Source organism: Lissotriton helveticus, chromosome 2_2 (assembly GCF_964261635.1).
Source record: "Lissotriton helveticus chromosome 2_2, aLisHel1.1, whole genome shotgun sequence".
Classification (NCBI taxonomy): Eukaryota; Metazoa; Chordata; class Amphibia; order Caudata; family Salamandridae; genus Lissotriton; species Lissotriton helveticus.
Genome location: NC_136060.1, coordinates 486,176,891 through 486,203,765, shown reverse-complemented (window position 1 = coordinate 486,203,765; position 26,875 = coordinate 486,176,891). Strand labels below are relative to the sequence as shown.

Below are 26,875 nucleotides of genomic sequence, written 5' to 3'. Positions count from 1 at the left end.
ACTGGCAGACCCTAGACACATTTTAAGGCTGCTTCTGTGGGTGGCACAACCAGTGCTGCAGGCCCACTAGCAGTATTGGCATTCACAAGCCCTGGCACTCCTGGTGCACTTTACTGGGGACTGACAGTAAATCCAATGAACCAATCAGGACACCAATCAATGTAACAATTTACAACAGGCAGAGCATATGCACTTTAGCACTGGTCAGCAGTGGTAAAGTGCCCAGAGTCATTAAACCAACAAAAACAGGTCAGAGGAAATATAGGAGGAAAAAGGCAAAAAGTTTAGGGATGACCCAGCAGGAAGGGCCAAGTCCAACACTTACCTTACCACTAAAAATGCAAGGAATAGGCTGTTTACACACAGAATTCCACTTAAAATGTTGTTGTTGCAATTTAATGGACACATTCACCCAAAGAATATTTTTGGAGCGTTGCTCCAGATTGTATTATGTTATGGCGTAGGCTAGAACGTGGGTACTCACACATTTTTTTACCAAGGGCTGCAAAGTTTGGTCTATGATGTAAGTAAGTAAGTAAATTTTTATTGTATATAGTTAATTAAAACCTTTACAATATGGTTACATAAAAACACATGTTTTAAAAATAAAGTGTACGACTTTAGCTGATCTTTAAAAAAAAATAAAGCAGAGAGATATCTTACTAAAATGTCAATATTTTTGGTATATTTGTAAAAGGGAATTCAGAGTCTGTTCATAACTCTTCGGGCATTCTTGTTCGAGTGTTCAGTGATCTTTATTCTCAGTCTTCGTTACTAGCAGCAATGCCTTTTGGCAGAATCTGGCGGCCCTACAAGCTGACTGCAGATGGTGACTATTCAGTGCTAGCATGACAGCTGGGCGGCATGATCTAATCTGAAAAAGTCGAAATACATGCAGTAGATAATAACGTCTCAAAATTTTCAACGATGGGCAGATGCACAATATGTGGTCTATGATGTGTGTGAGGGCCACATTGATAACAGCAGGTTGGCGGTTTGTGATGAGGTGGGTGTAATGGAAGTGAGACATATGCATCGTGTGTGTGAATTGAACAATATGAATCCAGAAATTTGGGATTAATCCTGGCTACCAAATTGTGTGATCCTAGGAAATTGTTGTATTTCACTGTCCCTCCTTTTTCTTCATTTTCATATAAAAGGACCTCAAAATACATGGCTTCAGGATATGTGCTGTACAAAACCTTCTCCTGTCTTCGATTTAATAAACTATAATGTTGTTCATGTTTAATGGTACCTACAGGCCATCCAAAGAGTGCATATAACAACTGACTCGCCTCTCAGTTCACTATTAGCATTGTTGTCAAGGGAGCAACAGAGAATGAATGTTTCTGAATTCATGTTTTAACCCGTTCCCTGCTCATGACGAGCTCAGCTCGTCATGAGGTACGGTCGCGTTGTGCTCATGGTGAGCTGAGCTCATCATGACAGTTGTGTCGCGCCCACGCGGTGATAATTCTCCTGCTGTGCTGGGTGTTCCATTGGAACGGGTGTGGTTGTGACGATCTCAGCTCGTCAGGAGCACAGCACCACCGTCCTGCATGACGAGCCGAACTCGTCATGAGCACCCCGGCGTGCGCGCACCCTCTCACCCAGGACAGCAGGCAATTAGCCCCGCGGGGGAGGGGTTAAAAAGATCATGTTAAAAAAATATCAAAAATACTTCTCAATGCATTGATATCATCTGATGTACTAAGATGAAATGGTTCTGCATGTTAATGGAATGCAGTATTTGCATTTTTAACAGACTTTATCATACTTTTAAACCTTTGCTGCAAGATGTAGGTGAGTCCAAAGTTGAGCAGTGCAGGATACCCATGTTACTTTCTTTCTTTAACTTCAATGACTCTTTAAATAAATGCTTACCTGTTTGTTTAACATCATGAATGTTAGTGCTGAGTTGAGTAAACAATTGCCCATTACTACTGTTGACTAGGTGGCCATATTTAAAAGTCTGGAGTGCTGTATGCAACATCCCCCAGGCATACTTTGGGTATCACTGGGAAAGAATGTGCTTTCTTTGAGTATCACTGACCTAAAGTGCTTTCCATGGGTAGTGTTCTAACTAAAAACTGATAAGTTGTGAAAATAAAATGACAAACTGTGCTCAGCAAATAACCACGCTGCACAAGTAGCCTGAGAAGACACATTGCTGAGTAATGTTCCTCTTTTATGGTTGGTCTCACTGAGCCTGAATGTCTGGCACAAACAACAGGAGGTTTTATTTGTCTAGGGAAAGAAATGGGAAAGAAGAAAAGAAAGGGGGTGCTAAAAAAGTACGAGAGAAGAAGAGAAGACGTCTTGAAGATGTGAGAGAAAACAAAACAGAAACATATTCCCCATGTTCACAATGCCCAACCAAAAAGCTGTATCACAAACCCTGTATTACAGCAGCTGGTCCTCTGCCTTCAGGTACAAATGTTTTGGTCATTGCTTTAACACCTTCGCTGCGGCGGCTATTCTGCCTCAGCGCTAAGGGGGCGGGGGGCCGCGCGGCGCTCACACGCTGGTGACGGGACCGCTCCGTCACCAGCCTCGGGTGAGCTGTGCTGATGACGGAGCGATTCCGTCAAGGCCCCGCCCGCTCAATAGAATGCGCCGCGCAAGCGCAAAATCAGCACCGCTCAGGCGCGTCGGATGGGCCATGACGGAACCGCTCCGTCATCAGCACAGCGCCACTGCGGCTGATGACGGAGTGGTTCCGTCATCAGCGTCGAAGAGGTTAATAGAAGACTCCACTTGCAAGGAACTGATAGAGGAAGATGATTCTGAAAGAATGGCAGATATAAACTCGCAGGAAGCAGGAATCCTGTCTATTGATGCAGGAAAAGGTGTCACTAGTGAGTAGGAGTCACAAACCAGTATTTCTGCACCAATTGGAGAAAATGTGGAAGAAGCAACAGAATCCACTGCAAAGGCCGCTCCAGTTGATGAGAATACTGAATCCATTGTGCCAGGTAGTACTACATCCATTTTGTCAATTTTTCCAGAAACTGGGCTCCAAGATATGAAGGAGACACCAGGAATGGACCAAGCACAGATAGTTGATGTTTTCCTTCAATGGTCAAAGCACGATCGACGTTTTGAATTTTTTCAGCTTCATCGTGATCCAACCTCCCAAAGTCAAAAGTTTAATGGGCAGTTGGCATTTATGAGAAAAGATGGAAGTATGCAATGCTGGTTAAGCCTTTTGGACATCCAAAAAGTTTTCTTTCGCACAGTTTGCTTGGCATTTAGCAAATTGTACATGCGCATTACAGATCACGAGGCATCCGAATTCCATAAAAGATACACTTATACATATATGTTGACCATCTCTGGAGTTAACATAATCACTCTCATCTCGGCAAACAACAACTCGAGCAGTACAAGTCAGAAGAAGAAGAGAAATATTGGAGCGTGTGGTTAAAGTTATTAAAGTGATTGGTAAGAAAGGGCTCAGCTATCGCAGGTAGTCAGAGTTTGTTTTTGAGTTGGATAACAATTTGCTTGATCATTGCCAACTTTCATGAACTCATCCTTCTCCTGTGGAAATATGAGAAACCTCTCAAACAACACATTGAGTCTCTTACTTCCAAAGCAAAACAGAAAGGTGGCCGTAGTGCATCTGTGACCTTCATGTCAAAGACCACTATTGGCTCTGTACTAGAAATAATTTCTAAACTGATTAAAAGATACATTACTGAACAAATACACGACACAGGTATGTTCTTAATCCAGATACACACCTCTCAAGATATGACCAGTGTGCAGTTATCATCCAATATGTCACAGGCACTGTGCATGAACACCTAATAGCAGTCAGAAATTGCACTTTGTCAACAGGAAAAGGATTGTTCAAGTTGGATTTCAATTCACCAAAATGGTCTTGACATAGCCAAGTGCATTGGGAATTCAGCTGACGGTGCCAAGCAAGTACAATGGACTCAGTACATGGCTAAGTCACATACATGTCTGGTGCTATGCACTTGTGTTAAACCTTGTACTTATTGATGTGACCTAAGAATCTACGGCGTCCTCCTCTCTTTGGACTGCTCCCTCTTGTGCAGTCTTTCTCTGGGAGTCATATAAAGAAATGAATGTGTGGTGTGAGCTGGCAAAGGACGGCCGGACATTCCAGATCATTGGAGAGACAGGCAGTGGGCAAAAGATGCTGATCTCAAGAACCTTTTTGGCTCTTTCAATAACCCTGCCAATGCCATCTTTATTGATGTGGTCTACGTCTTTCATAATTCCTAATTTCATAATTCCAATTGTTCTGTGCCAAGCCTTACAATTTGCTGATGGGCTATGCAAATTTCAAACAGTCCTAACTGCCCAATTGTTTCTTCGCATTTTTGGTTCAACCACGCCCCTGTCTAAGTATCTTCAAACAAGTAGAATGGATATCCAGCAGGCACAGAGAATGGTGTCAGACACAATAAAACTCCTTGCTACAGATTCCTGCTATTATATGATGCTGTGTACTTTACACCCACACAAAAAGTTGCAGAGTGGGCCAACAAAGGGTTAGAAGAAAGGAACTGTAACCAAGTAGTAGAAATGGCACTTCCTGAAGGGAGAGTGTCCTTTAAAAAGATGCCTGGGATAAGCACAAAGGATGAGCATATGACTTAGCGGAAATCAATTTCGTATTGGGGTGCAGAATACGATAATGGACATGGTTACTCAAAGTCTGGCCAATCGTTTCAAGGCCCGCTTAACGTTTGCAGCTTATACAGAATGCCTGGACCTCAATCAGAGTCAAAGAACTTCAATCAGAGTCTCCCAGGCAATGCTCTTGTGAAACTTTGCTCCGTGCTGACAAAAATAGATAGATCCATAACTGTGCAGGCTTTGCAGGAAGAACTTCAAGATTTTTCTGCTCAACGGGCTAATTTAAAGAGGACACTACCTGAAGAGTATGACAGAAAAGACAAGACTAATGAAGAAGACCCATCACTGCTAGAGGAAGAACTTCACCAGGAACCTGAGCCTGGACCTACAAGTGCAATACTTGCCGTAACTGTGCTGACAGTTGTTACTCTATCTTGCAAAAAGTACCTTCTGTTCAGCAGCATACAAATGTCTTGCCCTTAGCCTGTACACAAGTAGCCGGTGAGAGAAGTTTTTGCAAAACTGAAGTGCATCAAAACCCGCCTAAGAAACCATATTGGTCAGGAAAACCTTGGAGCCTGTGTGCTCATGGCAGTTGAATGGAATGTGCTTCCAGCTGGCCCAGATCTTGCCAAAGTAGAAAACACCTTTCTTAGACGCCTTCTAGCCCTCCCTCGCAGCACTCCTCTGACTCCCCTTAGGCTGGATGTGGGTTTGGTCCCTATCGCTGCTGAGCTGGAGTCTAAGCCAGTAAAATTCTGGCACAGGCTCTGGTCCACCAGCGAGCTTGAACATTATAGGAATGATCTCACCCACGTAATGGCCGTGAACCACGGAGATAGAATCCCATGGCTGACCTTCGTTAAGAAGGAATTATATCGTTTAAAGCTGCCTGAGCTTTGGGAGACTCCAGAACTGGGTTGTCAGAGGTTATCCCGGAAACGCTTAGCCCAAACCTATAAGGAAAAAAGCCTTGAGTCACTTATGACCTCGACTACTAATGGCACCCTAACCGAACGTTTTTTGCAATCCAAAAATTCCTATGAATTTGAGGCTTTTATGGACATTATTTTCCCAATACAAGCTAGAAAACTGTTTGTTCAGTGGCGGCTGGGTACTTTACCTATTAAAATCTTTACTTCAAAGTGGCTTCCAGGGGAAGACAAGACCTGCCCGGGTTGTAACTCCCATGATGAGGAAGAAACCCACCTTCTCTTCTTTTGTCCGGCATACTATAGACCAAGGAAACATTGGCTGGTCCCCCTATGCAGGAATTTGGGTTTCAGGAGCCACTTAGAAGCTTATAGAGTTTTGAGAACTAGTACTCTGCCCCACATAGTCTTTGCCATGGCCAAATTCATTATGGCTATGTGGCGCATTAGGAGAAAACTGTTAAATACTTAATACCTCAAATCATGATTTTGTTTTTAAATACGGACTGTGATCTTCTCAACAATTCATGTATGTTTTCCCCTTGATTATGAAATGTTTTATCTTTTTGCCCATCTTGTTTGAACGGCATGTAATTATTTTATGTAATGTGTTTCCAAAATTGTTGTTAAATGTATATTATGTATCTTTTATGGTCTTATAGACCGAAATAAAGAATTTTGGATTGGATTGGATTGGAATGTGCTTCCTCAGTTGAAAGATGATGACATTATAGACTCAAGGGCATATTTACAAGAAGCTTGCGCCGCTGTTGCGCCAAATATTTTTTATGGTTCTGTGACGCTTTCTTTGCTCCATATCTACAAGACGATGCATTAGGCCCAATGCGTCATTTACCTCAGAAAATACCTGCACTAGAACCAGCTGTGGCACACAGAAATTAATATATGCAAGGTAGGCTAAAACCCACCAAAAAAATACACACTGTGATATTCATGAGTTTTTCCAAAAGTGACACTTCATCGGGCAGCGGCGTACAGAGCCCGGCATGCGCCAACATTCCTGTGCCTCAGCTAACCGAGGCATAGGGAATGACGCAGTGGCTGAGTTATAGTAAAGTGAGCAGCAGAAGTCTCTTAAAACACTGTAATAACTAATTAAATCACATCCCCTCAACTAGTATCAGGCCTACACATGACCCTTATATGTTATCATCTACTGCAGCAATTTAACATGACGCTTCGTACTGCATGTAAGGGACAGTCCAGTGTTGCCACATATCCATATGGGAATGGGTCCTCAAGTTCAGCCAAGCCTACTCCAAACCACAAAGGTAGGTAACACAGGAATTGTCCCTTTATATTACATTAATTACTTGTATCCACTCACATTAAAGTTTCACTCAATAAGTCACACATACTTAGGTATCTTTGTACACATAAGTAGACTATGCCTGTAGTGTGTAACATGACACAGTAGTGATACTCCATACTTGTAGGCTTTACATACAAGACCAATTGAATAGTGTCCAAGGTGACTTTTCCACCATTTCACATACTATTACATTAGTTCCCACATAGTAGGCCAGTAGCGTCAGTCAGAACCGACACATCGCCTCTGTTTTGGGATTCATTGCTTGTCCTAAGCACAAATTCAGCTGTGCGTCACTTTGGGGGTAGATGCGTTGTGTCATTCTTCTCACAGATGGGTCAGAATTTCTGACTCACCCTGAGAGCTTGCGACATGTTGCACCATACCATAAAAATGGCTCATCCATGTCGCTATTTTCTGTTAGTGCACAGTTTAACTTATTCTGATGCATGCTTGCCTTGACGCAGCGATGCATCAGTTCTTGTAAATGAGGTCCCTAGTTGCAAACAGAAGTGCATTGCGGTAGGAACTCTTGATTGAGTAATACTGAATCTCTCCACAGCCCAGACTTCAAGGCAGAAACAGATGTGAACAATACAATGTTTTTCTGTACATGGACATTAACTGTCTTATTTTTCATATAGGTACTCCAATATCGGCTCAGGTACTACAGGCACTTGTAACCTACATTGCCCTCACATTGCACCACATAACGGTTCTTACGACTGACCTTTTACCTAGTTGAGGTAATGACTACAGGACCTGGGGTTTTCTCCGAAAGGCCTAAGCCTCGATCATTATGCATGAGAATTTTTGGAATCACAGCTGGACAGCAGGCCGAACATCTCCTGCATGAAAACTATGTACAAGGGTCATTCCTTCCGTCATCCTAGTTTGACATGACACAGTGAGGTATATCCCCAGGAGGTATCACTTTTGAGTATATATACATCATCTCTTGCTAAGGTCGAGAGAGGAGAAAAGAACTCCCATGCCGACACACTGACGCGAGACGCTGAGGCTCCTTCAGGCAGACACTCCAGCTCGCATTGGTCTGACATGTCCACCTCGAGACCAGGACCGGGTCCCACAATCTCTCACTTCAGGTAATGGGGTTGACTTTATCCTAGAGGGAGTCTTTGCTTTACACCCACATTCATGCTAGATACATTTAGGTACATCTAGTTAGGGACGCATCGAAGGAGTACGCTTTTATTACAGTCATGTATTTTATATACTTGCCTGTATTCGTTGTTTTAGCACTATGGTAGAAATCTACCATCCTTTTACTCTGTTAGTGCTCATAATCATTTATATCTGTTACTGTCTAATGGTTGTTTCAGCTCATCTATTTTACACTAGAATGAAGCTGTTTCAATGAATACTTGTTGAGCAACGTCCCCATCGTTTATTCTGTGTATCTCTCTAAGACAAAGTGAGCACGAATGACTGAGCGACTAGTTGCACTGTTTCACTGTTTACACGATTCTGAGGGATCAGGTTTGTCATGTACGATAGTTGCCAATAACTATTCTCCCCTTGGTAAGAGGGGTTTGTAGAGGCACTGTGAGCTAGCGGAATCAGTTTGGACACCAAGCCCTCAGTGTATGTTGTCGAAACGTGCAGATCCTATATAGGTTTATAGGACCTACACAACAATTGCTTAGCTTTAGAACACATTTACTACTTAGGGCCTCATTTGGATGTCAGTCGGGAAGCCTCTGTCGGCAGGTCAGTGGCTTTCCGACCGACATCCAAGGTTTGACCTCCAACCGTCTAATAACAATGTAGGCGGTCGGAAGTCAAACGAGACGGTCATTCCAGCTGGCTTCCGACAAACTCACGGAGCCCGTCGGACAGTAGGAACAGGCACATAATCCCTTAAGGATGGCATTTCTGCCTTTGGGATTATGATGGTTTCCCATAGGCTTTGCATTTCGGGCTTTCCGACATGAAAATCCTGTCAGAAAGTGACCTCCGGTTTGGGGCTAAAAAGGAGATCTCTAAGTCTTCACCAATGTTACTGGCTCTATAAGATTTCAAATGCTTAATTTACCAAACATTTCTCTACACATGAGTGTAACTAAATGGTGCTTCAAGAAAGGGCATGCACTGTGAATGTGGGGCACTTTATTTGGCAGTACCCAGGCCAAATTGTGATCCCAATCCAGCCCTGAATAAGAGGCAATACACTGTCAGCACTCCGCTGTCGTCTCACTCTATTGTGATCACCAGCTGAAAGCACAGACTTTATGTTAACCCCATTGATGCTGCCGTCGGCCGCTGAACGTTCGGAGCACTACCTGGCTGGTGCTGCGAATGTTCAACGGCTGACGCGGCCCCGCCCACTCTTCAGGACGCCCACACTATGCCGAAATAACGGCCGCAGTAAACGGGTTAAGAAATGTACACATTGCAATGGGTAGCAGGTATGTATTCTGCAGCACTCTGCTGTGATCAACGGCTGACAACACGGACATTACTTTGAGAAATACACTCCTTGCAATGGATAGGAGGGTTGTCTCCTACAGCACAGTGCTGTCATCACCAGCGGGCAGCATAGAGGTTACATGGAAGAGCACCTTGTGTATACTGAAACTCCGGGATATATATCAGTACTCTAATGGAACTGCATCATTCGGCTATCACTTGCACCACCAGTCACTAGAGAGACTATACTGAGAAATGTAAACACCTTAATGCGCCTGGCCAGAACACCCACAGCCCGCGACTGTCACCTCCACCACCAGTCACTAGAGAGACTATGCTGAGAAATGTAAACACCTTAATGCCCCTGGCCTGAACACCCACAGCCCGCGGATGTCACCTCCACCACCAGTCACTAGAGAGACTATGCTGAGAAATGTAAACACCTTAATGCCCCTGGCCAAAACACCCACAGCCCGCGGATGTCACCTCCACCACCAGTCACTAGAGTGACTATGCTGAGAAATGTACACATCTTAATGTGCCTGACCAGAACACCCACAGCCCGCGGATGTCACCTCCACCTCCAGTCTCTAGAGAGACTATGCTGAGAAATGTACACATCTTAATGTGCCTGGCCAGAACACCCACATCCCGCGGATGTCACCTCCACCTCCAGTCACTAGAGAGACTATGCTGAGAAATTTACACATCTTAATGTGCCTGGTCAGAACACCCACAGCCCGCGGATGTCACCTCCACCTCCAGTCACTAGAGAGACTATGCTGAGAAATTTACACATTTAATGTGCCTGGCCAGAACACCCACAGCCCGCGAATGTCACCTCCACCTCCTGTCACTAGAGAGACTATGCTGAGAAATGTACACATCTTAATGTGCCTGGCCTGAACACCCACAGCCCGCGGATGTCACCTCCACCACCAGTCACTAGAGAGACTGTGCTGAGAAATGTACACATCTTAATGTGCCTGGCCAGAACACCCACAGCCCGCGGCTGTCACCTCCACCACCAGTCACTAGAGAGACTATGCTAAGAAATGTACACATCTTAATGTGCCTGACCAGAACACCCACAGCCCGCGGCTGTCACCTCCACCACCAGTCACTATAGAGACTATGCTGAGAAATGTACACATCTTAATGTGCCTGGCCAGAACACCCACAGCCCGCGGATGTCACCTCCACCACCAGTCACTAGAGAGACTATGCTGAGAAATGTACACATCTTAATGTGCCTGGCCAGAACACCCACAGCCCATGGCTGTCACCTCCACCGCCAGTCACTAGAGAGACTATGCTGAGAAATGTACACATCTTAATGTGCCTGGCCAGAACACCCACAGCCCACGGCTGTCACCTCCACCGCCAGTCACAAGAGAGACTATGCTGAGAAATGTACACATCTTAATGTGCCTGGCCAGAACACCCACAGCCCTCGGCTGTCACCTCCACCACCAGTCACTAGAGAGACTATGCTGAGAAATGTACACATCTTAATGTGCCTGACCAGAACACCCACAGCCCGCGGCTGTCACCTCCACCACCAGTCACTAGAGAGACTATGCTGAGAAATGTACACATCTTAATGTGCCTGGCCAGAACACCCACAGCCCTCGGCTGTCACCTCCACCACCAGTCACTAGAGAGACTATGCTGAGAAATGTACACATCTTAATGTGCCTGGCCAGAACACCCACAGCCCTCGGCTGTCACCTCCACCACCAGTCACTAGAGAGACTATGCTGAGAAATTTACACATCTTAATGTGCCTGGCCAGAACACCCACAGCCCTCGGCTGTCACCCCCACCACCAGTCACTAGAGAGACTATGCTGAGAAATTTACACATCTTAATGTGCCTGGCCAGAACACCCACAGCCCGCGGATGTCACCTCCACCACCAGTCACTAGAGAGACTATGCTGAGAAATGTACACATCTTAATGTGCCTGGCCAGAACACCCACAGACGCGGATGTCACCTCCACCACCAGTCACTAGATAGACTATGCTGAGAAATGTACACATCTTAATACGCCTGGCCAGAACACCCACAGCCCGCGAATGTCACCTCCACCACCAGTCACTAGAGAGACTATGCTGAGAAATGTACACATCTTAATACGCCTGGCCAGAACACCCACAGCCCGCGGCTGTCACCTCTACCACCAGTCACTAGAGAGACTATGTTGAGAATTATAAACATCTTAATGCCACTGGCCAGAACACCCACAGCCGTCAGCTGTCATGTCCACCAGCTCACTGCGGCAAAGAAGCACAGGACAATGCAAAAGTGACCTATCTTTTGATGGATTGTCTCCTGCTTAAATATCTGCTGCACATTGGCAAAGAAGCATCCCCCAGCAGATTGGGAGCTTCTTCAAGGGCCAAAGCTGCCACCACTGTGTTAGCAGGCCTAGTACCTGTTCTGGAAATCTGTCAGGCTGCTACATGGGCCTCAGTAAACAAGTTCACAAAGCAATACTGCCCTGACAGTCAGGCTTGTCAAGAGATGCATTTTTCCCACTCAGCCCTGAAGGACCTTTTTGTATGAGCCAGTTCACAGACCCACCACGCTGGAAGGTACAACTATGGTATTTATTCACTAGGTGAGGAATCAGCGGTTAAAAGTATACATCAGAAGAACAAGTTGTCAATCTTCAGTAATAAGTCTTCAGAAATGTAAATTGATACTTGTGTAGCGCACTACTCATCCGCAAGGGTCTCAAGGCGCTTGTACGAATACCGCTGTGGAACCCATCCTGGCTTTCCCTGTGAGGTGTCCACTCCTGGGCACCCCCAAGGTGAAGCCAGGCATCCCAGCACTGTTGGGGCCTGTGTGGAAATTAAGCAAGCTATTGCCCAGAGTTGCAGCGTGGGACTCCATGATTGGAATAGGCACCGAGGCGAGAATTATCAGGTCCGTGGAATTTTTTTGGAGCCCAAGACCCGCCGAGGCGGGGAATTGAACCCTGGTCCCGGGCTAGACCTCTGCATCAGGGTCTGCCGCTCTAACCATTGAGCCACACTTCTCCAAACTCTGTCCAACTGCAGGTTCCTCACCGACCCATCTGGCCCCTCTTCTGTGAAGTGGACTCTTCTTTTTTTTATCCAAAAAGGTCCCAAGTCTAGGGCTCTGCACACTGGTCATACCCACCCCAATTGGCTCTGCATCTGATGGCAATGACAGCCTAGAAAGCAACTGACGTCAGCACGCATAGGTGGAGCCAATAGGCAGCTCTGCTCATCACTTTCATAGCGGAACAACATTAATGCCCTACGATGCCACCGATCAGCATATAGGTTCTAAAAGTTTCTATATCCATTCTATTATCTGGGGAATATTTGCATGGTGAGGGGTTTACGATTAATTAGGGTATCCAGCAGGAAGGTTGTTACCGAAGGTTAGTAACTTGTTCACCTGTCATACCTTGACCATGCCTTCAATGAAGAACAATTTCCTGGCTTCTATTGCTTTCCTCTAACCTACCTGTGCTATAGTTCCTTGGCAAATGTTTTAGTTCACATATCTCCTACCTACAGAATAGACTGAGTGCCCCACAATTCCATCCTGGACCACATGTGTGCCTTAGAACAGACTCTGTGCATGGTAGGACATCCCTCCAATCAAGTAAAGAGTTTGAATATGGAATTCTGTCAATAGACAGAATGTAATGTCCAGTGTCCCTGGGGTGTGAGGGAGATTAAATAAATATAAGGTGAGGCCAATATATCAGTCTACCGCAATAGTTTCATTGTAGCTTTGTGTTGGTGTACACTCCATCTTGTAGTACTTAGTCACGATGAAGGCTTGTTGTGTGATGCTGTTCGTATGATAGGGTAGGAGGGATACATAAAACTGTTTTTGCACCATAAATTTACTTCTATCTGCTAATAATAGGCAATCACCTTTTATTGTTGTCCTCCTCTGCTCTAGGCATTGGCAAGTGCATTGCTTTGGATTTGGCACGGCGGAATGCCCGTGTGCTCCTCGCATGCAGAAGTAGAGAGAGGGGGCAGGAGGCCTTGACAGAAATACAGAAGAAGACCGGAAATCCAGATGTGGTCCTGAGGATCATCGACACCAGCTCCATGGCCTCAGTGCGCGCATTTGCTGAGCAAGTGCTCCGCGAAGAGAAGCGCCTGGATATCCTTGTAAATAATGCTGGTGCATCAGGTATGTGTGGCTTTCTTTTTTAAAAATATGATGGTTACTCATGTCTCAGTGAAGATTGAATGGTTTACCTGTAATGCTAATCCTCTGAGACTAGATTCTCAAACATGATTTAATAAAAAAGCCCAAACCCACTAACACTAGCAATGTCTATAAGGCCTGATTACGATCATGGCGGATAGGATACTCCATCACAAACGTGACGGATATCCATCGGTGGTATTGAAAGCACCATAGGATGGGAAACGACCTTTACATTACAGTCATTGAACCGCAATGCCATTACAATGCTGTCATTACAACGACCGCATTGTTACCACGCAATGCCATTACTACGCAAGTCATTACATCGACTTGCAGTAGATGGCGCTCTATATATAACCCTATGGAACTTTGCAGGACATGGGCAATCTCTAGGATGTTGAGGCTTCCATTTGCAATAGCTGCTGTCTGGAGAGGAGGCAAACAGTTGCAGGATTGTGTTAGAGAAATCCATGTGTGTTTTCAAACTGCAGACTGTGGTGAAGGCTACAGAAAGGCTTATCAGGCTTGTTAGATAAATCAATGCATATTTCAAAGATGCAGACTGTGCTGGAGACAGCAGAAAGGCTTAGCAGGAATGTGTTAGAGAAATCCATGCGTGTTATCAAACTGCAGACTGTGTTTGGGGCTGCAGAGAGGCTCAGCAAGATCAGGAGAAAGGACTGTTTTGCCTCTGATGAGCAGGGCATTGTCAAAAACTTGAGGAGTAGCTGCTCACCTGCTACACCTTTATCTTAAAATGGATTGGTAATCCTGAAGATGTTATTCTTTCAGATCTACTCTTGGGCGCGTGTGGATACTTCTTTCTCTGAATTTTCTTCTCCGTTTCTTTTGGTAAGCAGCTCGTTTTTAGGGCTCGACCTCAGCAATTCGCTTGCGCATTCAGAGGTCGAGACATAAAGGGGCTTATCCAGAGCTTAACAAACTGGCGATTTGATGCTGTGCCCGTGCGCTTTTTAGGTCAATGCGCAAGCGCATTGACCTAAAAAGCGCGTGCACATCAAAGCCAGCCATCTGTTCCCCAGCTTGGTGCCGCCAGCAGCTCTTCCCGCTCCGCCCCCTGCTGCATCAAAGGCTTTCACGGCCGCCAGGCCGTGTCTCCTTTTCTTTTAACTTTCCAAGTTATTCTTGCCACTCAAAAAAGGCAGATTGTATTTTCCCTGTTGTGGAAAATTGGACTTAAATTAGTTGCTGTGTCTGTCGCGGTGTTAGCATTTGAGGTCTTTTGAGCTCTGCACATTATTGTAAGAAAATAGCAATTGTTCCGCTGAGAGATTTGATTGATTTTTGCTTGTTACGGGCATTGTAAATGTTTAGAGCTGTGTGCTGCTGTCTTATATTGCTGTGCTTTTTCCTCTTTGTGGCTTCATTAAAATCGCTCTGCTCATTCAGTTCTGAAGCTTTTTTATATTGCTGTTCTTTTTCCTCTTTGTGGCTTCATTAAAATCGCTCTGCTCATTCAGTTCTGAACGTTTTCTGATAGGTGCCTACTTATTTTCCCAGAGCGCCTCGCCGTGCTTTCAGTTTCACTGCCGGCAGGCCGTGTCTCCTTATATTTTAACTTTCCGAGTTATTCTTTATTTGGTGATCCTTGGCTTTGGCGAGTCAGCTAATGTGAAAAGAACCTACGGACGTGCCCACTACCTCTAATTAACCTCGCACAGTACCTGGCCTTTGAACTGTGATCGCCTCCAGGCATTGAGATTCTTTTATTAACATTGATTGGGGAAACCCTTGTACAAAAATGTCCCAAGTGTTGATATCGTTTCTGAAATATTTTTCAGATTCGATACCTTATTGGACCGGAATTTCTCGCTACTTGCAAATGTAAGAGCACTAGTGCCCAGTTTGCGAATCAGAGTGCATCTAGGTGTGAAACACCAACCACCAGCTGGGTTTCTGGATTTCTGGGGTTAGTATTTATTAGCTAACGTAAAAAGGAGTACGTTCACAGAAGCTTATTATGTCTTAGCCCTGATAAACCGGATTAATGTGTTCTCAATGGAGGCACACGCTTTTTGTTCCTGCTGTAGAATTCTTACCTTGGACGCCCCTCAAAGATCTTTTCAACATCGTTGCACTGACCTGAGGTGCTTAAGTAGCCCGTTTCCTTCGGGTTTTCTTCACAGTGAGTTTTGACCTATAGAAGCACTTCTTGGCCTGTGCACTGGAGACGGCACCAGTATAATTCACAATCCTGGCACTAGTTCGATCTCCTGTACACGAGCCGTCTGACTAGTGATTTGCTGCTATCTGTCCAGCAAGCAGGGGAAGCCTTCAATTCTCTTCTTTCTGTACTTGTTTATTATGCATCAAGCTCCTAAACCAAACGTGCCTTCCTGGTATTTCATGGTGCTGGAGTCGATAACATGGTTCTCACTCTCTCCTCCTCTATCCCTCACCCTGCCCTCCTCTCTCTTTCTCACTCTCTCACTCCACTCCCTCTCCTCTCCCTCCTTCCCTCTCGTCCTCCCTCTATCTCCCTCCCCTCACTCTCTCTCTCCCTCTCTCCATCTACCTCTCTCCCTTTCCCTCACTTCCCTCTCACTCTCTCCTCTCTCCTCTCTCACCCTCTCCCTCTCTCTCCTCTCTCCTCTCTCCCCCTCTCCCTCCTCTCTCACTCTCTTTACCTTCCCCCTGCTCTCCTTTTTCTCCCTCTCCCCATCTCCCCCTCTGCCTGCTCTCCTCTCTCTCTCCCGCCCCTCTCTCTCCCCTCCGTCCTTCGCTCTCGTCCTCCCCCTCTCTTCTAAACCTCCCTCTCTCCCTCTACCCTCTCTCCCTTTCCCTCTCTCCCTTTCCCTCACTTCCCTCTCCCTCTCTCCCTTTCCCTCTCGTCCCTCTCCTCTCTCCCCGTCTCCGTCTCTCTCTCCTCTCTCCCCCTCTCTCTCTCCTATCTCTCTCCTCTCTCTCCCTCCTCTCTCTCTCCTCTCTCTCTCTCTCTCCTCTCTCCCTCTCTTTACCTTCTCCCTCCTCTCCTTTTTCTTCCTCTCCCCATCTCCCACTCAGCACCACCACAGCATCACTCAGCACCACCACAGCATCACTCAGCACCACCACAGCACCACTCAGCGCACCACTCAGCATCACCACAGCACCACTCAGCGCCACCACAGAACCACCACAGCACCACTCAGCACCACCACAGCATCACTCAGCACCACCACATTATCACTCAGTGCCACCCCAGCATCACTCAGCGCCACCCCAGCATCACTCAGCGCAACCACAGCATCACTCAGCGCAACCACAGCATCACTCAGCGCAACCACAGCATCACTCAGCGCAACAATAGCATCACTCAGCGCAACAACAGCATCACTCAGTGCAACAACAGCATCACTTAGCACCACTACAGCATCACTCAGCACCACCACAGCATCACTGGTTCAAATATGTTCTTTCAATGTTTCAAGCTGTTTTCAAGCTTTCATGCTTTATTACAAATCACAAAAAGATGTTAATATTTCACTTCTGTTCTTGGATTTTCATCACAATAAAAAACACTGAACATAATCTTCACAAAAGTTATTTACAAAAATGTATGCTATTGCCATTACAAATTAAATACATTATTTAAGTATTATTTTAAAAAAAATTAAAAGCTTTGTTATTTGTAATATCAATGCATCTAAGTCACGTAAATACAAAACATGTTGCATTACAAATGCTATAGGTGTCACATTTGCGAAAGTTATAACTATTGGCATTGAAAATGACAAAGCTATTAATTTAACTATTTGAAAAAATAACACATACATAAAAAAAATCATTTATAAGACCAATAGTTCAAACTTTCCTAATGCGAGCCCTATTGCATTTCCAATGCTTGTTTATGTGGTGTTGGTTGGAGAGGTCAACTGGATCCGTTTTTTACAGCAACAATAGGATCTCTCCTGTTTTATGGTTTTTATGAAGGTGCCTTAGCTGAGGAAGACACTGACCAAGTTGAGACAAGGGTCATGGTTTCTCACCTAAGGCATTTAATGACTGAAAGTGCTATCTTTCTATGATGTGTCCTTGAGTGAAAAAGATGGTGGTGAGTTCATTGTGTGAAATAAGGTTGAAGGCTTTCCAGTTTGGAGAAGAGTAATCTGATATAATGTTTGTTTCAAATGGGATCTCTTTTTGTGGATTTCTGGGTTAAGAAGCGATTGATGTTTTACACTTGTTGACTGATAGAAGGATCGAAGTCTCTGACAGGGACAGTGGTGCAATGCTGGACAGTTTGAAGAGTGTTTGCTTTTCCTGGACTATTTCTTTTAGTATGAGGTGGCTTTGATAGTGGTGTACAATCTGACTGCTTTGAGAAGAGTGAGGTCATGGGGGGAGGGTTATCCATCTTTTTTCCCGGAGTAGAGAAGTGTGGCTCACTGGTTAGAGGAGGCAGACCCTGAAGCAGAGGTCAGTCCCGGGACCAGGGTTCAATTCCCTACGTGGCAGGGTCTTGAGCCCAAATATCCACGGACTTGATAATTCTCGTTTCGGTGCCTACTCGAATCACGGGTTCACACTCTGCAGCTCTGGGCATTAGCCTGCTTAATCTCCACTACGGCCCCCCCGCGGCGGGAAGCCTGGCTTCCACCTTGGGGATGCCCATTACGGGTATCTCACAGGGAAAAAGCCAGGACGGGTTCCCAAGGCAAGCGCCGAGATGCCTGCGGGTAATCGAGCGCTATATAAGAACGCATAATAATAATAATAATAATAATAATAATAATAATACTCAGTGCATGCCTTCTATGAGAGGTCTTAGGAGTATGAAGTTTTCAAGGGTTTGACTTTATGGGTCATGTTCTCAGTGGTCTTTTGCATTCAATGAATTTCCCTATGATTGTGTTGCACATGTTGTCAAGGTAGTTGCTGACAACTCATAGCTTGGAGGCCCTTTGAGAGGTCTTTAAAGGAGCTTGATGTTTGTTTTGTTTTTATTTGGAAGAAAACTTTATAATGGTTTCTGTACCTTTAAAGAAAAACTCCATTGGTTGAGTCTGGGAGTGAAGACTGACATGGTTAAAAATGACCCAGCTTTTGGTAATTATGTTATGTATGAATGTGCATTAGATTGCTCGCGTTCTTGATCTGATGGAGAAGATAACCCCAACCTCGAGAGGGCTTCATACATTTTTCTAAAGATTTTAAACCAAACGGAGAATGCAACTTAACTGAGGTGGCTTAAGCTTATATAAGCTAATAAAGAAACTGCATTATGGAACAAGACAAAACAACCCATTACAGGAGGGAAGAAATAAGGAGGGGGAGATGGACACGAGGGAGGTAGGGAAGAGAGGGACAAAGAGAGAGCGAAGACATAAGAGATGGTGAGAGATGGGTATATAGGGAGGCAGACTGAGAATAACAGATCTAGAGAGAAAGAAAACAAGCATTGGCATAGCCGATAGGCCTCGCCTTTGGGACCTTATAAGTGTTTAGTTATCCAGCACAATATCCTTGGTGCAACAACATCAACTGTTGCATGGCTAAACGCTTATAAGTTCCAAAGGTGAGACCTATTGGCTGTGCCAATGCTTGTTCTAACTTTGTGTGCTCCCGAGGGAGTTGCCTCCAGTGTCTGCTTTTGGCATGGGCGAGTTGGGCCCAGGTTGGCAAACTTTAGAAGGGCCCACAGACATGTCTGCATGAAGGGTGTGCACGCAGTAGTCTACCTTTCAATTGGGATCGCTATTCTTCACAATTGCATATAATCTTTTTTCTTTTAATATGCTGCACACACCCTGTTCAGCACCCATTAACTCCTGCAATCTTCCTCCCATCCCCCTCCAGCTCCCTGAAATCCCACATGTTCACACCCCATTACCCCACCGCCTTCTCGCCAGTGTGGAGGTAAGATGTGGGGTGGGTCGTTAAGGGAGTTTGGGGGAGGCACATTAGTGTTTGCGTTCAGAGGGACTCACTGCGTAAGGTAGCACTAGAAACGGGGGCCTCATTTATGAGAAGTGACGCATCACTGTGTGAAAGCAGCAATGCGTCACTTTTCATTGCGCCCTCCTTGCGACATGATGGATGCGTCATATTTTCAGTATGACGCATCATGTCGCAAGGAGTTACAGATTCGGCAGTATTTCTCACGTATCTGTATGGCGCAAAGTGGCGCATTGCTGGAGTGTGTCACAAAAGTGACGCAACTCCAGCAATGTGTCCTTTCACATGGGGCAAGCCCCATGTGAAAGGGTCTGCGTCAGTTTTACGCCTGCTGTGAGGCAGGCGTAAGATATTGACGCATTTGCACCCTAGAAGTGGCGCAGTGAAATTTGGTAGATTTCACTGCGTCACTTCTACGAGGCTTACTTATGTGGGAACACCCACCCTGCATACATTATACCTGACGCAGGTATAATGTAGCGCAGGGGTTTACAAAGTGACGCCTCTGCTTAGATGCATCACTTTGTAAATAGGGCGCAACAGGAGGCATGTTTGCGCTGCCGATGCGTCACAAAAAGTGACGCAACGGAAATGCAAAACTGTCGCAATGCCTCATAAATAAGGCCCGGGATCCCTGTTGCTTCTCGCTTAAATGACCAGCAGCAGCCTGGGTGCCAAATGTGTTTGCACCCAGGGCGCCACGAGAATAAAGTCGCCTCTGACTGCTTCCTGGACTGCTGCACACCAGCAAGTCGCGATGCCAGCTGATAGGGAATGTACATTCACCAGGCCTGCTATATACTTTAATATCACGTCATCGAGGCAATTTATTTTAATTTCACACATACTGCAGTGTGTGTGGGGGGTGCATATACAGAGACATTTTATTCATTTTACTTAACGAGGCCAAAGACCTACAAGAAACTAGACTTTCCAAATCTGCCTTTTAATGCAACGCATACAGTTACGGTACCTGCCAACACTGCCGATTTGAACAAGCATTTACAATGCAATAGGTCTCGCAATGACCTCATCCTCGGACCATCCCCATCCGCCTGGGACGACTCCTGGTGGCCCACCGAACTGGGCACCGCACTGACACCCACTGACCACGCACGCAACCTGGGATTCATCCTGGACTCCTCTCTCACGATGACCAAGCAAGTCAACGCCGTCTCATCTTCATGCTTTAACACCCTGCGCATGCTCCGTAAGATCTTCCGTTGGATCCCCACCGGAACTAGAAAGACGGTCACCCAGGCCCTCGTCACCAGCCAACTAGACTACGGGAATGCCCTGTATGGAAGAACCGCAATCAAACTTCAGAAAAGACTCCAACTCATACAGAACGCATCCGCACGACTCATCCTCGACATCCCCCGCCACAGTCACATATCAGCCCACCTAAGAGACCTGCACTGGCTCCCCGTCAGCAAAAGGATCACGTTCAGGCTCCTCACCCACGCACACAAAGCGTTCCACGACATAGGCCCCGAATACCTCAACAACCGCCTCACGTTCTACACTCCAACACGCAAACTCCGCTCCGCCAGCCTCGCCCTCGCCACCGTCCCACGGATCCAAAGAACCACCGCCGGAAGAAGATCATTCTCCTGCCTGGCGGCCAAGACGTGGGACTCCCTCCCTGCCCACCTACGACTGACCCAGGACCACCTCACATTCAGGAAACACCTCAAGACCTGGCTCTTCGAGCAATAGCGGCACTCACCCTCCCACCCCCCACCCCTCCAGCGCCTTGAAACCCTTACAGGTGAGTAGCGCGCTCTACAAATGTATTGATTGATTGATTGAATTACATTGTTTTTTTCCCTTCGTGGAGCATTAATCAAGTAATGTCGTTGTAAATGACAATGTATTTTACCCTCTGTTGACAATGTTCATTTGTACATCCAATCAGACTACCTACCACTGACTTCTGTCTGGAGACCACTACATTTTACTAGCTAGCAACAGCCACACAGCTCCAAACCATATGAATTAAGTTTGAGTATTCAGAGTTTCGCGTCTGACTCACTCCTCCTTTCTTTCAAATGTAATTGAATTTAGTGGTAAGACACTGAGGAGTATCTTTTCTTCCTCGAATCTCCCAGTCACCGCTCATTTGCATTGGCTGGTTTACCCTCGAGGGCATGCAATGTCTTTATTCAAGCTTCAGAGTGACAGGTGCATATCACTATGGGCGGAGTGGGTGAGAGACAGGGAGAGGGAGGGAGAGAGAATAAGAATGAGTTCATGCTGGTGAAAAAACCTCAAACTGTTTTAAAGGTGAAACTCAACGGCGTGGCTGGAGGTGCCAACCGCAACTGCTGACGTTTACACAAGCCAGCTTTAGATGAACTGCGACCCAAAATAAAATACCACAAACTTGCTCAACCGGACCCCACCCACCATTGCAGACTCACCGCCACCCCTCCCCCCCTCAGGCTCCAGGGAGAAACCAATGCTTCCCCAATAGCAGCCCTACCTTGTTCCATATGCACACTAGGCTCGATTCACAGAACTAACTTAAGACAAAATCCTAAACTTACTACCATTTTGGTATTCACAGAAGGCACTTACTCATTTTGGTATTCACAGAGGTCACTTACTCATCAATGGCAAATCAAATCCCCAGAGTCCGAGCGCAATTGAACGATTGGCAAACCCTTCTGACTTGTCTACTGAAAGTGTGTGCATTTGGGGATGAGAGGGATTACTGCCCCGGGCACAGTTGGTCAAGTGTGCTGCGCTTCCAGTGCACGAGCAAAGCACTGGGACCGAGTAGCCGCGGTCGGTACTTTGCATCTGGTGCACCATGCTTTTAGTTAGTGGAGTTAGATTGTACCCGTCACGTAACCACTAACAACAGTAAACCGTATAACGTAACTAAATCGTGCAAATATCCACTTTTTATTCTAAATTGTCACTAAATAATAGTTAGAAATATCTGTAGCTCAGCCACGATATTGCTCCGCTGCTCCCAGAGTGAATCCTTCGTGCCTGCCTGTGGGAAGACGGCGTCCACGCTGAAGCAGTGGTTGATTTGTAAAATAAAAACTGCAGGGGCTCTCCTCAGGTGGCAGCGCTAACAGGAGAAATGTGCTGGTGCAAACTGTCTCCTGACTAGAGCCTCGGCACTTATTATTCTGGAGAGGACTTAGCCTAATGGCTAGAGCTGCTGATATCAGAGCTGGGGAACCGGGTTCGAGTCACTGCGTGGCTCAACATCCTGTGATTCTGGGGAAAATCATCTGCCTTCCAAATGAGTGTGTCCTTAATTGGTGCTTTAAGTGCCGGTCCTGAGGATTCGGTGCCGGTGCTGAGCACCGGAAAGCACCTGCTCAAATTAAGCACTGCTCTGAAGGCATCTACCTTAGTGAGGGGCACTCTTGTCCCCTGCGCACTGTCATCCCACTCCCTGCATCCACCATGCACCCTTGTGAGGCCGCTGCTCGGTGTGTTGTGAGCCTCCCAGCAGTTGCGTCACTAGGGTTGGTGTCACCCGGTGCGGGTAACTCATGGTGTCACCCCCTCACGACTTACCGCATGGACCTCCTCTGTCGGAAATGTATGGCGCTAGGTAGGTTTGATGTGCTGTCTGCTGTGAAGTCTGGAGTTGGTTACATAGGGGTGTTCCCTATGCTATCCCAGCATTGAAAGCAGTTAAGGTCCCCGAAGGAAGACCGATTAATGCTCCCAGGAACACACACCTTGAACGAATTTTCTAATTTGACCCCATTGTACTTACAAATTACGAGACAACAAGTGCTGGAAAGACAGCTAGTCGGTCGGCCCTGAGAAAGCCTGCGCGCTATAGGCTACAATCTACCCAACAGGTGAAGGCAGCCTCGAAGTGCTGACTCGAGGCGCTGCCGTCCTGTGAAGTGGGGATATGAGAGTGCATGAAGGGACAGAAAGGAGGCCATGGCGCCTGACCTGGCTGCAAGTAGAAAGCAGTCGAAAAGAAGGCGCTATGATCTTAATTAATTCTTTTAAATAATGCAACCTTAGCTGATTAGCTGCGATAATCCTACTTGAAGAAAACTTAAGAACATATGGTGGCTTCCTTTTTTAATGAAATCGTTGAACTGATATGGGGCTGATAACATGATTGAGCTTACAACACAATTTATATAAATAAAAAAGAACAGCAGACGGCTATAGATTCAGGCGATAGGAGTTGGGGAGGGACAAGTCGAAGAAAGGGGGAGTAAAATGTCAATGGGAAGTGAGGGTTAGACCTGAAAATTCCCTCTTCCAAAGCCCAAGCCTTCAAGCTTCAGTCAGTTGAAGACTGAAGTATCACACAGCCAGACAGAGTGAGCTCCATACCGATGCAAGTTGGTCCCGCTTCGCCGGACTAGAAGGTTTAGGGTCCGAATCACTCAACATAAGGGGCCCTAAGAAACCCCGCAGACATCTGAGGGCGGCTGGCCGCGACTTCCCTGGAGGACCGTGGCAGCCTTTCGGTGCTGCATATCACCGGTGAAGCACCGATGCATCTGTCTGTCTGTCAATCTGTCCGCAATGAAGAGCGCAGCAACAACAGGCATCAGACTGCACAGGGACGCACTGTCAAAATGACTCGTTCATATACACAAAATATTTACAGATTCAAATGGCGGGGTCTCTGAAGCAGGCTAGCAGAACACATGCAAGACGTGTTTCATCAGCAAATACATTTGTGAAGATATTTTTGGAATATTGGCAAACCCAGGAGCCAAAAGTTTCAAGGCGCTGTCTGGCTGCGACTAATGTTTCTGAAATAAAACAGTAGTTTCTCCTAGTAATGCAGCTTCTGTCAGGTCTATCAGACTCTCCAGGTCACCCAGTCCCTGATAAATTTCCCATAAAGAGGTGTTATCTCTCTTCAGATTGCACAGGGCTTCAATTCCCTAGCTCTGCTCATCGGAACTCCAGGCGCCCTTGTCAGTCAGGGTACTGTAAGTGGTAAAGTAAAGTTATTTATTATGTTATCGAATCAGAAAAAAAAAGAGCCCAAAGAGAGAAATGTGCTCATGTGTGGGTCCGCTATGTTTGCCTGGCAGTCCGCACATGCCAGCCTGTGACTGCCTGCAGCTCACTCGGCATGTCCCTTCGTCTCTAATAATCGCCACAGGTTAAATGTGAAGCACGAGGTGGAGACATGCAGGGCTGCCGCTGGGTGGAAGTGCGCATGCGCCAGATAAACAGGGACGGAGAGCACGCGCCATCCAGAACTCCAGCGGTGTCCGCTTCAAGCGCAGATGTGTGTGTGTAGAGCAGGCAGTTCTATGGACGATGTGCTTGATTTAAAGGACAGGGCCATAGCTGCCAAGGTTTCAGATTGCTGTGTGTGACATTTTCATAATTCCAGTGAAATTATGAGTGACATTTCAAGGACTATGTGTGACACTTTATCGCAAACAAAATCAAGCAAGGAAGACTAGGTAAACATATAAATAACAGCAATTGCACCCATTTGAGCAACAAAACTCTCTAAGAAGATGTTTAAACTGTTGGAAATAATCAGAAACTGAAGCACCAAGTGACCTTCTAAGCTGACCATACTGTTAAGCAAAACGAGGACGCAGATATGCACCACTCATTGGCAGTGCGCGCCGCACCACTGCAAACAAAAGAAGGTTTCTCTAAATTTTAGCAACAGGAGTTATTGTAGTAGGGTCAGATTATGTGTTGCAAAACCGGCGCAACACGTGCAGAATAACAAAATTACTGCTATAAGGGGGAAGGAGGAGAGGGGGGGGGGAGAAAAGAAGGCGATGAAGACTGTTTTCCAGATTGGGTCTCATCACTTGAAATCATACATCATCGGTCGCTGGGGTACTGAATGTATCCGAGGCGCAGACTCCACTACCGAAATTTTGAGCAGGTGTTCCTCTTAATTTCTTCAGCTCTGACAAACGTTACATTTTATTAAGAGCACTGAACTGATCGTTTTACGAGTTCACATGTTATAAGTAATGTTTAATGTTGCACTTGCTTACTTGGATTTGAGGCAGGCTGGTACATGATCTCACAGTTGCAGGCAGCAGCTCGGCCCGAGTCACTGACCCCTTTTTTTTTTTTTTTGGGTCGCTAGACCTTTATTCGTTATTAACTTTTTTTTTAAAGTTCAAATAAAAATTTTATTAGGAGAAACAAATTTGATATTACAAAAATGAAAAGTAAACAGTATCATCAATAGATATAATGGAGTAAAATGGTGCAATAAGTATCAAGGGGTACAAAATGCGAGAGGGGAAAAGGAGGAAAGAGAAGAAAAAGGAAAGGAGAAGGGAATGAGGCTATAAACGGAAAATGCACATCAGAAGAGGCATAGTAACATGGGAAGTAATGCATATATACGCAAAGAAATAAATACTGGAGAAAAAAGAAGGAACGAAAGGTAACTCAGGGGGGTTTCGAAACTTCTTGCTGAATTGGGGACAATTGAGAGGTACGCTTGGCACAAACATCAAGATAGAGGGTGACAGGAAGCCATAGCGCATGTCTCTTCGGGGCCAAGTTAGTGGGATAAACAAAGGCAGTGTCCAATCTATGATTATAACATACATTAAACCACCAAGCTTTGAAAGTAATGCCCTTTGAGTCTTTCCAATTCACAGTAATCTGTTGAAACGCAACAGCTAATAATAAATCGATTATATGAACATTCATGTCAACTGCGGACCAGGAGGAAGAGATTGAGCCAAGGAAGAGGTCAGGGAGAGAAAAGGGGATAGAAGTGTGGAAAATAGAGTTAATTTGGTTCCATACCATAATCCAAAAGGCGTGTGTGAGAGGACAGAGAAAGAGCATGTGAAAAAGCGTTGCATTGGGGGTAGAGCAGGACCAGCAGATGTCCGGGACCAAAGGGAATCGTTTGTGAAGGATAGCTGGTGTGTGAAGGAGACGATTATAAAGGAAGAAAAGTGTTTGAGTAAGAGAGGCAGCTCTAGAGGATTTGCGAAGCTTGGTCCATATTCTATCCCACAAGGAGGTGGGCCAAGAGACGGCTAAGTCATTCTCCCATTGCTCTTCCACTGTAGTTTTTGGCCGAGGCGAGGGAGGATGATGGAAAGAATGGTAGATGGAGGATGCTGAAGGAACAGAGCGCAATTGAGAATGTAGAGAAGAGAGTGCGGTAGTAGCAAAGGTAACTGGAGAAGAGTGGGGGAGGGATTCAAATGCAGACAGAACCGCAGTTTTGAGTAAGGTGTATTTATGAATAAAGGAGGAGGGGAGGGAGAAGGTACGGCGAAGATCAGAAAAAGTTGTAAAGGCAGATCCCGTGAATAATTGGGAAACCCAGATCAAACCGCGCTGCCTCCAGGTTTTCCAGTAAAAAGGTTTTAAGTTGATGAGAATGCTAGTATTATGCCAGATAGTGGTGGTAAGAAGTTCAGTAGTGGAAGAAGGAGGATCTGGAGTGGAAGCCAAAAGTAATTTCGCAGTATATTTGTGAATGGGAGAGGA

At 45.8% G+C, this 26,875-nt stretch overlaps 1 protein-coding gene across 1 annotated transcript in view; it reads left to right on the top strand.

The window, feature by feature from the left end:
* LOC144821558 (retinol dehydrogenase 12-like) overlaps positions 1-26,875 on the top strand; it is a 149,365-nt gene that overhangs the window by 17,622 nt on the left and 104,868 nt on the right. The window contains exon 2 of the mRNA XM_078678744.1: positions 13,259-13,498. Coding sequence (XP_078534870.1) covers positions 13,259-13,498 — 240 coding nt within the window. The remainder of the gene's footprint in view (positions 1-13,258; positions 13,499-26,875) is intronic.